This window comes from Podarcis liolepis, assembly GCF_965112155.1.
Source record: "Podarcis liolepis genome assembly, chromosome: 6".
Lineage (NCBI taxonomy): Eukaryota > Metazoa > Chordata > Lepidosauria > Squamata > Lacertidae > Podarcis > Podarcis liolepis.
The window spans coordinates 63,659,708-63,672,639 of NC_139559.1; the positions used below are offsets into that span (position 1 = coordinate 63,659,708).

The 12,932-nt window shown below is 44.3% G+C and overlaps 1 protein-coding gene and 1 long non-coding RNA gene across 2 annotated transcripts in view; one reads left to right on the forward strand and one right to left on the reverse strand.

Moving 5' to 3' along the window:
* ANKRD13C (ankyrin repeat domain 13C) overlaps positions 1 to 8,176 on the reverse strand; it is a 29,837-nt gene extending 21,661 nt beyond the window's left edge. The window contains exons 1-2 of the mRNA XM_083510558.1: positions 7,550 to 8,176; positions 1,379 to 1,420 (exon numbers count right to left, since the gene is read on the reverse strand). Of these exons, the coding sequence (XP_083366684.1) occupies positions 1,379 to 1,420; positions 7,550 to 7,907 (400 nt within the window). The 5' untranslated portion in view covers positions 7,908 to 8,176. The remainder of the gene's footprint in view (positions 1 to 1,378; positions 1,421 to 7,549) is intronic.
* LOC310710124 lies at positions 3,246 to 9,764 on the forward strand. Its single transcript, XR_014527825.1, has 2 exons — positions 3,246 to 7,262; positions 8,891 to 9,764. It is a non-coding gene; the product is annotated as an uncharacterized lncRNA (long non-coding RNA).
* Positions 9,765 to 12,932: the final 3,168 nt, after the last annotated feature.

The window sequence follows — 12,932 nt, forward strand, 5'->3', positions numbered from 1 at the left end:
AGAAAGGATGACAAAGCAATTTTGCTGAGGACATTTGACAATAGGGTACTAAGTGCAGAATACAGATTGTAGTGGCTCTAGACAGAGCTGAGCCTCATAGAGTAACCAGTTTGATCCTGGAGTCTGAGGGTAAAGTGTGGAAAGGAAATTAATGGAGAACAACCACTTTCACAGTAAGGGAACAGCAGATGTTAAGTGGGAAAGCACCTGCAGTGTTCTTGTTTCTAGGATCTACTTATCCAAGAATCAATTCCCAGAGAATATCTGCTTTCAGTGTTGATGGTTATGACAGCAATGCCTTCAGGATAACAAATGAACTTTCCACTAAAATTAGTTAACTGGCAAATGCAGGAATCTTTTTGCCCAATGTTCTTCTGACTGAGCTATCCCACAGGGTCTGAGTTACAATTTCTAATAACCGGAGAATCTTCTATCCAACACCTATTTAATACTGAAAAGGCATTTCAGTAACTGGAGAGGCAGAGGGTTAGAAGCTTCCACATCTGCCAGCAATGTACACTGCATTATGTTGCACTGGTAGGACTTGAACAGAGAATGAAGGCACTTGTGCACCTGCTAGCAGCTATTTTATCCTCTCTGGAAAAGCCTCTCTCATAGTCCACAGTCCCCTGTTCTACAAAAGCTATGATATGGCCTTTGTTGATTTAAAAAGAGGGACCAGTCTTTTTCCATTATATTTTCCATTATTTCCATTATTAATATTCTAGCTTTTAGGACCAATTATTATGACTAGCCTGGTTCCTAACTTGACTGGACCTGGAGAAAATGAAATGAAGGCAGCAGCATTCATTATTTTTTCTGAACTTTTTGCAGATAGTTCTGAACAGCATCTCATAGCTTCTCTGCCTATCATACTTCATTCCAATTTATTTGGAATTTTCTCTTAAGTCACTGCAAGACAAGCAAGGGGCAATACGGACCCTTTTCTCTGTGCCCCTTCTTGTCCCTCGCAATAAAGTAACAATGGTAAGGATTCAGGACTGGGCAAGGTAGACATGTGAAGGGAACTCCCCTCCCCATAACCTTCTGAGCAGCTCTTGCCATTCAGAAGCAAAGGGCACTGAAAAGCACAAGCGTGACCATGCCCCCAGCTCACAGTAAAACAGCACTGGCTGCCTTTTCACAAAGGGCTCTGTGAAAGAGATGTGTTTCTTCTTCATCTAACTGCAGTTCCCAACAGCCGCCGCCGCCACCACCACCATGATCTAGGGAAAGCTATGAGAAGGTGAATTCTCCCCTTGTTTGCTCTGTTATTCCCTTTTCCATGTTTTGAGAAATATGATCTGGAGGCTCTAGTTGCTACGTTTGATGCTGCATACATTTTTTAAAAAGCAAATATAAATGAAGTCTTACCAACCTTTATGCCCCAGCATCACAGCCAGATGTAAAGGAGTGTTTCCTATTTAAATGAATAAACAAACAAAGAAGATTTTAAATCAGTAATTAGACTGAATAAAACATCAAGTTTCACGCTGATAAATGGTCCTAATATCAATTATGAGTTACCGTAAATATAGCAAACCTACTATTGTCAATTTGACAATAAAGAATAAGCAGTGTTAAATCACATGACAATTCACTTTGATACATTATCTGTATTGGGTCAATCTTCAGCTTTACTCCTGGGCAATTCAGAGGACAGGAATAATTAAAGAATATTGGAAAGAAAAAGAAAGAAATCAAGTGACATTCCGTCACTCTAAATTAATTAAGGCCTGTAAAGTCTCCAATGTTATCAAAACTGACGGATGTAGGTCACTACACATAAGGGATATATTCTAATAAAAAATTAAACAGCATGTTTTATTTATTCATTGCATAGATCCAGTTTTACAGACAAGATATGCTATTAAAAGTACCTTAATGAAAACCAGAGAGCTTGAAGTCACTCAAAATACATAATTACTATAAAATATTACAGTAACAGCTTACAGTTATGTAAAAACAGAATTATGAGTATTGTACTGTTGCAATATACTTGAACAGAATTCACACTGGACAGAGAAATCAGCTGCTTCAGAACCTTAACTTTTATTTTTATGGTAGTTAAGAAATGCAATGGCTGGAAAAATCAAACAAGAATGAAAAGCTAAGCAGGATGCTTATACCACCCTAAGGCTGGTATCCAACACTGCACTATGATGAACATGCCATCTGCACAAGCATTGTAGATTGCCAGACAGAATTGTCTCCCCACTTCTTCTCTGCATGCCGTTCTTGGGTTTCTGCTGGGTTGCACTGGGGGAGGAGAGGCGGGAAATCTCTATTTTACAAGTGATAGTCCTTGAGAAGGGATTCCATCAATGATCACATAAAATAACCTGCCCCCAGTTAATTATATCCATAATAATTGATGACAGCTTGTATCTGGGTTGCAAAGAGAGCTCTACCTCTCTTTCAGAACCAGTGAAGACGCTGAAGGTCCTATGTGAGTATCTGGAGGATGGATGGCGGCTAACAGATTGAAGTTGAATCCTGGCAAGACAGAAGTACTGTTTTGGGGTGACAGGAGGCAGGCAGGTGTGGAGGACTTCCTGGTCCTGAATAGGGTAACTGCCCCTGAAGGACCAGGTGCACAGCCTGGGAGTCATTTTGGACACACAGCTGTCCATGGAGGCACAGGTCAATTCTGTGTCCAGGGCAGCTGTTTATCAGCTCCATCTGGTACGCAGGCTGAGACCCTACCTGCCCACAGACTGTCTCGCCAGTGTGGTGAAAGCTCTAGTTATCTCTCGCTTGGACTACTGCAATGCACTCTATGTGGGGCTACTTTTGAAGGTAACCAACTAATCCAGAATGCAGCATCTAGACTGCTGACTGGGAGCAGCTGTCGAGACCACATAACACTGGTACTGAAAGACCTACATTGGCTCCCAGTACGTTTCCAGTGAGCCAGTACGTTTCCAGAGAGCCAGTGTGGTGTAGTGGTTAAGAGCGGTAGTCTCGTAATCTGGGGAACCGGGTTCACGTCTCCGCTCCTCCGCATGCAGCTGCTGGGTGACCTTGGGCCAGTCACACTTCTTTGAAGTCTCTCAGCCCCACTCACCTCACAGAGTGTTTGTTGTGGGGGAGGAAGGGAAAGGAGAATGTAAGCCGCTTTGAGACTCCTTTGGGTAGTGATAAAGCGGGATATCAAATCCAAACTCTTCTTCTTCTTCTTCTTCTTCTTCTTCTTCTTCTTCTTCTTCTTCTTCCAGGCACAATTCAAAGTGTTGGTGCTGACCTTTAAATCCCTAAACAGCCTCAGTCCAGTACACCTGAAGGAGCGTCTCCACCCCCATTGTTCTGCCTGGACACTGAGGTCCAGTGCCGAGGGCCTTCTGGCAGGTCCCTCGCTGCGAGAAGCCAAGTTACAGGAAACCAGGCAGAGGGCCTTCTTGGTAGTGGCACCCGCCCTGTGGAACGCCCTCGCACCAGATGTCAAAGAGAAAATCAACTACCAGACTTTTAGAAGACATCTGAAGGCAGCCGTATTTAGGGAAGCTTTTAATGTTTAATAGACAATATTTTGTTGGAAGCCGCCCCAAGTGGCTGGGGAAACTCAGATGGTCGGGGTATAAGTAATATATTATTATTATTACTATTACTATTATTTTGTTGTTGCTGTTGTTGTTGTTGTTGTAACACTTAATCAGACTTAAAACACTTAAAAAGTGCCGCTGATCAATCAGCAGTTTATTAAAATATTGTCTCCTTGTTCATACAAGTTATAAATGACAAGCAACATCTTAGAAGATGCATTTCCCCTTCGCTCACATAGGGTGGAATGTCTCCTCTGAAGTGAAACTCACTACAATAGTCATTTGAAACTGACACATTTAACTTACAGGATTTTGATTTTACGCAGTTGACAGCGAGCCAGTTGAATTTGCACAAATTAAATGCATGGAAGGCGAAGAGCTTAAACTTTTAAGTTCTCCGCCTTGCTTACCAGGTTCTGGGAGGCTCTGGGAAGATTTCACAGGAACACACGTGATCTTGCAAGAGCCACCCAGAGCCCAGTAAGCAAGGCAAAGAGCTTAAAAGCTTTCTGCCTTGTTGAGGGGGGCAGAGTTTAAGGCCCATTTGACACACCAACTCCAGAAAGTAAGAGTGCTAGCATGGGGGTGGTTCCAAGGGAGTGGTTTCACTACACATTTTTGCGCATACACACCACCCCTAGAATATAACCCTCTGTCTCTCTCTATATAACCCTTGCACAAGACGTGAGATGCTGTATATAAATAAGAACATATAAACACTTTTCTTTAAGACTATTTTTAGTAATACAGAAACATGCAGATTTAATTACTTGATGAAAATGTGCAATAGACTAAAAATCAGAAGCCAGTTTTTGCTGGAATATCATTGTGCACACAGCCTCAGCAGTGCTGATCTGTTTAACCTAGGGCACTGTTATAAACATTGCACATGCAGCTCTCTCTCTCTGTGGCTGTCAGATGCTCTAACACACACGAGTACAACAAGGCAGGTCAGATTCAACCCCATTAAGCCATCCCTGGTCTAACCAAAAGGTTAGTCTATTTGATTATCAAGCTTCCTGGGCTACAACCCAGTCTTTCTTTTGTTCTGAAACTGTTTTTATTGTGAAGCTTTTGTTCTGAAGGGCAGGTTGAAGTTCATTACAACTCCAACAGATTATTTTTTGGCATCCTGGGGCATATTTTTCTGGGGAAATCTCTAAACAAGAAAATGCATACTTCCTGGTCTTCGTTGTAATACCAATTTGAGCTTTTTACCCAACAGAAAATCACCTTTGTGCATGCAACACTAATGTCTCACAACAAATGAAACTGATCTGTAGAAAACATAACTTGAAAAAAAGAGACAATGCACGTATTTTTGTAAACTAGGAAATCTTTAATAAAAAGAAAGAAAATCACCTTTGTTTCCCTAGTCCAGGCATAGGCAAACTCGCCCCTCCAGATGTTTTGGGACTACAACTCCCATCATCCCTAGCTAACAGGGCCAGTGGTCAGGGATGATGGTGGTCCCAAAAATCTGAAGGGCCGAGTTTGCCTATGCCTGCCCTAGTCCCTGTGAGAAATGAGATATGACTGACCAAAGACCTCAAAATGCCAGGGTGCATTTGATGTAAAGGAATAGGCCCTAATCTACTTTGTCCTCAGCTACAATTCAGCTGACTGGATAACCATCCATGGCAGTGTAATTGGATGCTGCTAGTCAGACACAGAATTAAGTGTGTTCTAATGAGGTTCCAATATTATTCTTGGAAATGGATCAAAGCTGTAGTTAATCACACAAAACCTATGGCTACCTTACCATCATGGTGTAAGAAAATGTGCCCATGAATGTATCACTGCACTGATCTCGCTGGTAGTCTTAAAATGGCAGGGAGACAACCTATAACAGTGACAGAAGATAAGCCACCACAATACCAGTATTTGCCCTACTGAAGTAAATCGGGCTGGAACAGCAAGCAATCAAGAGGTTATATTAATACAATCAAGAGGTTATAATAAATCAATAGGTTATAATATTGTATTACTAAACTAATATTGTGGATTTAAACTCAAAATTTGAGATAAATGAAAGCTAGTTTCCAATCTTAAATTTAGCTTAGCTCCAAGACACACACTTTGCATTATGACAACTTTTCAACAGAAATGTGTTATTTAGCCACAAACTGAAATAAACAAATACAGAAAATGGTAGCTATGCCCGTTTTTAAAATTAGTTTACAACTTAGTTCTTGCTCACTGGAAATCTTATAATTATTTGGACCAGTTTGAATTAATAATGCTCTATAATAAAAGGCTAATACCTCAATCCTACATCTACTCAGATGTAAATCCCATTGAATTTAGTGAAGCTTACTTTCAGGTAAGTGGATCTAGGACTGAACAATAAATATAACTCTTTCCATTAAGAAAATTCCAGTGGATTGATATGATGACATTTAGTAAATTACACAAAGTTCTACCAGATAAAAAGATCAAAGTAAAAATAACAAGAATCTCAAAGACTTCTCATAGAAATAAATGCAACTAAAATTAACCATACCCTTTAGATCTAGTATGTATTAAAAACTGGCTGAAGTTCAAATTCATGGCTGTAGGTAAAACTGTAGGTGGCATAACAATTATTCTCCTGGAAAATCAAACCACTGAGTAAAAGTGACTAATTTCCAGAAAGGCAGTTTTCTATCTTCAGAAGAGAGATGTTCCTACCACGTGTGGGGAACCTCTGGCTTTCCAGATATTGCTGAACTATAAGTCCCATCATCTCTGGCCACTGGCCATGCTTGCTGGGGTTGGTGGGAGTTGTAGTTCAGAAACATTTAGAGAGCCAAAAGTTCCTCAACCTTGTTTTATATTAAGGGCCTTCCAATGGGCAGAGAGAGAAGAGATTGCATGTACTCCAATATAACTCAGAATGCACTGAATTCAACAGGTAGTACTTCCAAGGGTGCATCTGATCGCAGCAGAATAGCCTCCCCAAATAACACTATTTGCACATTGGGCATCTCTTAGTAAAGGAAGCATTTCTGCTAACAACTATGGTTGACTACAACTGTTTCAGATCAGAAAGTGTTCATTCCTACTTCAGAACTAACATGATACTTCAAAGTATATTGTTATTAGAGTCACACAGGCCTGTATATGAATCAGAAGCATCACAAACAGGGGGGAAATAACCATGTCTGCACTTTTGATTGGTACATCCACTCTGAGAGAAAGGAGAGATCTTATACACATTAGCTGTTTTGTTTACATGAAACATTAATTCCTCCGGTTCCGCCTTCAAAGGCAGGAAAATTGTATTCATTTGGATAGCCAATGACTAAGTGAGTCATCAACCTTTACTCTAATTTCCACTGGATAAAATAAAAGCATAATATGTTTTTCAAGTTCAGGAAGTACACTGCCCCATCAGCATTCCTGTAGGCAATTTAGAAATCAACACAGGAGCCAATTCCTCTCTAAAGTGTGTTACACAAGCATACGTGTGCATATACACATACACAGGTCTCATCAGTGTATCTTATCACAATCCAAAACTGGGGTAGTAGTAGTTCTGTCACTTACTTCCTGCTTTTTAAAACACGCTTATTAACACCCCCCCCCTCATTAGACAAGACGCTCCAGAAGCCTTTCTGAACTAAAGCTTCTTTACTGGGTCAGGATCGGTTTAGGGCATGAGATGCCCAAGCGTAAAAGCAGACACAGATGCCAAGGGAGGTGAAGAGAGATCTCAGGTCGATCCGCATCTAGGTTAAGGTGATCACGGATAGAGAGGTTTAACCGGTAGCATGCCGGTGCGCAGCCGTCCCCCGCCACTGCAGAAAAGATCGGGATGGGGAGATGCTGTGTCGAAAAACACATAATAAGGGCGATGACCAGCGGAGGGGGGAACACAAGGCGCCTATAACGGGGGCATTAGACACACAGCGCGCTGGGGACAAAACGGAGCTCGAGAGACCGGGCAGGAGGATGTCCTTAACTCCGGGGAGGCCCAGGGATGCTCGACCTTCCCCCAGGGTGGCCGGGCGAGCCCTGCCGCTTACCGTGGCTGTCCTTCTGGCCGATGCCCTGCGTGCGGATCAGAGCCGACAGCCGCCTGACGTCCCCCTTGAAGACGCACTCGTGCACGGGGAACTGCGCCGACGGGCCCTTGTCCGGCTCGGCGGCGGCGGACCCGCCGGTTCCCCCCTTGAGCGGCAGCCGGTGGTGGTTGGTGGTGAAGATGCGGTGGCTCCCGGCGCGGCCGCTCTTGCCGCCCCCCGGCCGGCCCCCGGTGAAGGCTCCCCCGCCGCCGCTGCCTGGCGCGGCCGCCGCCTCTTCCTCTCCGGGCGCCAGCAGGTCCCCGTCCTCCTTGCTGGGCTTGTGGTCCCTGCGCAGCGAGCGCAGCTTCTCTCCGGTCATCGCCAGCGGCGGCCCCGGGCGCTGGGGGGCCCCGGCGGGGAGAAGCGGCGCCGCAGTCGCTGCCGCGGGGGGCTCGGCGAGCTCAGAGCCGCGGCGGAGGGTCTCTTCCGGGCTGCAGCATCCCCCCTTCCCGCCGCACACACTCGCCGCCCGCCGCCCAGGGACTCCCCGCAGGCCGAGGGGGCTCCGCGCTCCTTCCGAACCGCCTTCCACCTGCCGCTACTCTCAGCGGCTAGACCGCACCGCCATCTTGTCGGAGGGGTCTCGCGAGAGCGGAGCGGCTCCGCCGGGCGAGACCCAGGCGCTCTCGCGAGATGGTGACCTCCGGCCCCTGCCGTGGGAAGGAGGCGAGAGTCCCGGCGGGACGCACTGGGCTGTTCCGAAGGCGGGGTCGCTGCTCTGAGCGACGGGGGGGGGGGGGGGGCGGTTCTGGCTGGCTCACCTGTGGCCGCCCAGGTGCTGCCAGACTCCCAGTCCTCGCTACGCGTATGCACGTGGAGTGCTGGTGGGAGCCGGAGCCCAGGAACAGCTGGAGGCCTTGCAGGATGGCAGCCAACTCCACGGGCCGAGGTCCCTTTGCCCCGCCCCTAAAATATTTTAGGGATCGTCCCCCCAAAAAAATTAATCGCCATTGCCAATCAAATGATGTTCGTGTGTGCCGCATCTTGTGATCGATTATTCAGGTTGGCACCCCTGATTTTGCAGATGAGTCTCTCCCAGGAGAGGAAGGGATGAAGGTTGCATTTGCCTGCTTTTTTCCGTGGCACACTTTTCATGGGAGTGGGAGGCGTGCACATGGCCGGTGGCAGTGGAAACGGGTGCAGAGTGGGGCTGCGGAATAGAAGACAGGAAAGGCTTTAGAGTTGGGGTAGGGGAAAGTGAGCTTAGTAGTCGCATGTGGTGGGAAGGGAGAAGCTCTGGCGGTTAGTCTTGGCGAGTGGAGTGAGCCTCCTAGTTAATTCATCATTTCTTCTCTTCTTTAGGACTGCAGCACGAAACATACTGGGAAGAAAGCCTCATTATTTATTTATTTTTTACACCACCGTTTATCCGAGGATCACAGGGCGGTTTACAAATAAAAACACGGAAATGTGTAGCATTGGAACAAACAAAAACAACAACACCCCCACCCCCGTTTAAAAGTCCTGGGAGAAGAGGAATGATCTCAATGATTTATTTACAAGTAAATATGTAGATGTTAAGATTTCAAATGCTGTTATTCCTTGGGTTCCAAGAATCGTCCTTCAGTAAAACTTAATCCTGGTTTTGTTCATTTCTAATACATTTCAACTTTCCATTGTGTTTGAAATGGTCTATTCTTACTTGAAAAATGAAATTGGTTTATTTTATCCATGCTAATCTGGAAGTGGGACACGGGTGACGCTGTGGGTTAAACCACAAAGCCTAGGACTGATTAGAAGGTCAGCGGTTCGAATCCCCGCAGCGGGGTGAGCACCCGTTGCTCGTCCCTGCTCCTGCCAACCTAGCAGTTCGAAAGCACATCAAAGTGCAAGTAAATAAATAGGTACCTCTCCGCTTCGACAGGAAGGTAAACAACGTTTCCATGCGCTGCTCTGGTTCACCAGAAGCAGCTTAGTCATGCTGGCCACATAACCCGGAAGCTGTACGCTGGCTCCATCGGCCAGAAAAGCGAGATGAGCGCCGCAACCCCAGAGTCGGTCACAACTGGACCTGTGGTCAGGGGTCCCTTTACCTTTACTTTAACCTGGAAGCACCACTTGTTTCAATGTAATTTTCTTCCATCAGGTTTGTAGCATCAGGTTGCAGTCTATACAAACTTACTTTCAATAAAGTCCACTGAAATAAATTGAACTTTTTGAGTATATATGTATCAAATCTGGTGGTTCTATTTTTATGTAAAAATCAACAAAAAATAGTATTGGATCGACATTTTCAAATTTCTCATTGCATTACTCAAAATGAGTTTTGAAACTACTACAATGCTGCATTTCCAGTTTACTATAGTGGGTCACAGACAATATGAGTTCTGCAGTTTCCTGAGTCATACAAACACCAGGAGATTTAGAATGCTGACTCTGTGGCAGGTTGATGCATCCACTAGAAATATGAGTCAGCTGAGTTAAAGAAGTTCACCTCAGAATAGTCAGAAACAAAACTTCACTTAGCACCTTGTCTGTAATTCATGGATGCTCATAATGCATTAAAGTATTTATGAATATCCCCCCATTCACATGGGAAGCAAATATTGTATTCATATACAGAAGCATAAGAAACTGCCTTATACAATTTCAAACCATTGATCCATCTACTGTTGTCTACACCAGGCATCCCCAAACTTGGCCCTCCAGATGTTTTGGGACTACAGTTCCCATCATCCATGACCACTGGTCCTGTTAGCTAAGGATGAAGGGAGTTGTAGTCCCAAAACATCTGGAGGGCCAAGTTTGGGGGTGCCTGGTCTACACTGACTGGCAGCAGCTCTCCAGGGTTTCAGATGGGGTCTTTCTCAGCCCTGCCTAAAGATGTCAGGAATTGAACCTTCGCCCTTCTGCATGCACAGGAGATGATATACTACTCAGCTATCCTGTTTACTGGTTTATGGAATCAAAGAGATGGAATCATTATGCCTGCTTTATATTTTCTCCCAGTTCTTCACCATGCTAAGAGCATAGGCCATGTGATACTTGGGGACTTAAGGGCTTCAAAGGCCTAAAGGTTTTTAGGATCATTCCAGAAAGCCAAATAACTCAACACAGATACCTAAGGATTGCCACTAAAAAAAAAACACCAGAAAACTCTACAGTGTTGTAAACCTCAGCTTCAGCTTCAAGCATTAGCAGGAGGCAATACTTCGCTCTGTGCTGCGAAAGCAACTTCTGATTTCTTGCCGACCAAGCTGCTGTTAAATGCACAGGAACAGGCCAGAGTTCTTTTCTGGTTAGTTGACAGCCTTACAGATGTTGAATCTCAGAGAAGTAGATTTGTTAAAAGGGTATGTTATTAATAGAATAAGAATTAATACAGCAAACAAACAGAAAACCTAGCAGCTCTTAACTCATTTTCAATTGGAACACACCTTGAATTCAGCTCAACAATGCTGAACCCCTGCATCTTTTTTTTCAGTATCAAGGTTAGATAAGTAGTAATTAATAAAAGTGCACCTAAACACGTGCATAATGCCTTTCTCTTAGCTCTTAGTAACCACAGCCATTCCTAACACATCTGAGGTTAGAGGAAAGGGATTTAATATCAGAGGCTGTTGCTTAAAGACGAAAAGTTTTCCAGCACTGCTCATTGTCATTTAGAAATAAAGTGGTGAGCTGGACAGCACCAAATAGAGAACAGCTTGATCATGAACAAAGCCACTTTTTAGAACATACCTGAAGCAAACTCACCTGCTTATTCACTAAAGCTGCATCCATGTAACCAGGTCTACAGGATTTGAGTCCCTGTTTACAATGCAAATATTGTTAATACAGTGGTACCTCAGGTTAAGTACTTAATTCATTCCAGAGGTCCGTTCTTAACCTGAAACTGTTCTTAACCTGAAGCACCACTTTAGCTAATGGGGCCTCCTGCTGCTGCCGCGCCGCCGGAGCACGATTTCTGTTCTCATCCTGAAGCAAAGTTCTTAACCTGAAGCACTATTTCTGGGTTAGCGGAGTCTGTAACCTGAAGCGTTTGTAACCTGAAGTGTTTGTAACCTGAGGTACCACTGTAGAAACAAGCTGGCTGAATTTGCCTCATGACGTGTAACTGCTTGAAAACAATGTAATCCCATTCTTTCTATCTTTTATAACTTTGTACTGTACTCCAAATGGCAAAATTGTACAGAGAAACAGCCCCACCCTAATCATGTTTACTTGGAAGTGAGTCACACGGGGGGGGGGAGTGATTCACTTCCAAGTAAGTTTGGTTAGTATAAGAGCCAAAAAAAATTAAAGCACAATTCTATACATGTGTTCTTAACAGCATAAATGAGTACAGTGGGGCATACCCCCAGGTAAGTGGGTATAAGATTGCAGTATGAAGATTGTGTGTGTGTGGTAAATTGTCTCTTGTCATCATCAGATGACTGCCGTGATTAGTGGTTGTGGGCATTGAACTCCCATGATTCCTGCATTGCTGAAAGGCTCTAGAAAAGGGATGGGAAAGTTTTTTAAAACCAAGGGTTGCATTGCCTAAACTTTCCACTCTCCTGTGTTAATATCTACATGAAACTTTTGGGCATGGGCATTCTGGGATTTGGCGTGGATCAGTATTATATCCACTTCTCCTTTTCCATGTGAACCACATGAACCAATCTCCCTATGAAGCGCCTTCTAAGGATCCTTAGAGTTTAGGATTGGAAATGAACTGGCCGAGGGTGAATAAACTGAAACTCAATCCAAGCAAGGAGTTGTTCTTAGATTGCAGCCCTAGAGTGGTGAAAATGCCTGTCTCAGATGGGCACATACTGTTCCCCAAAATATGGGATTTGTAGATTGGGATCCACTCATCCTTGATGGCTGGGCTAAGGCTTTGCCCAAGACCATGTTCTATCAACTTATCTGCAATAATAAACATGACTGCCATTTTAAGCATGCTTTGTTAGTGATCCCCACCAAATTGCTAGTGGGCTTCCTATTAGCCCCTGGCTGGTCACTATGACAACAGAATGCTGGACTTTATAGGCCTTTTGTGTAATGCAGCGGGACTCCTCTTATGATGATTGCCAGATTGCTTACTGCCCCTGGTTCATATTCCTTTTATCAGTAGATTACTCACATGCTGATTCCTGCAATTCAGCCTCCTGTTAAGAACACAGGAGCAGGAGAGCAATTTTCCTCCCTATCTCTTGATATTTCGAAAACTTGCTACTGGGTAGTAAGTGCCATTGAACACATTTTGGAGCTATGATTAGAGGGGAAGTTGCAATTTTTAAGGAACTGAGACTTTAAAGCCTTGGAAAGTGTGGCTGTATGGCACTATAGTAAAAATAAACAAATCCCCATCTCCCCTCCCAACAAGCAACACCACATCATTAGGCAATTTCCAGAGGGG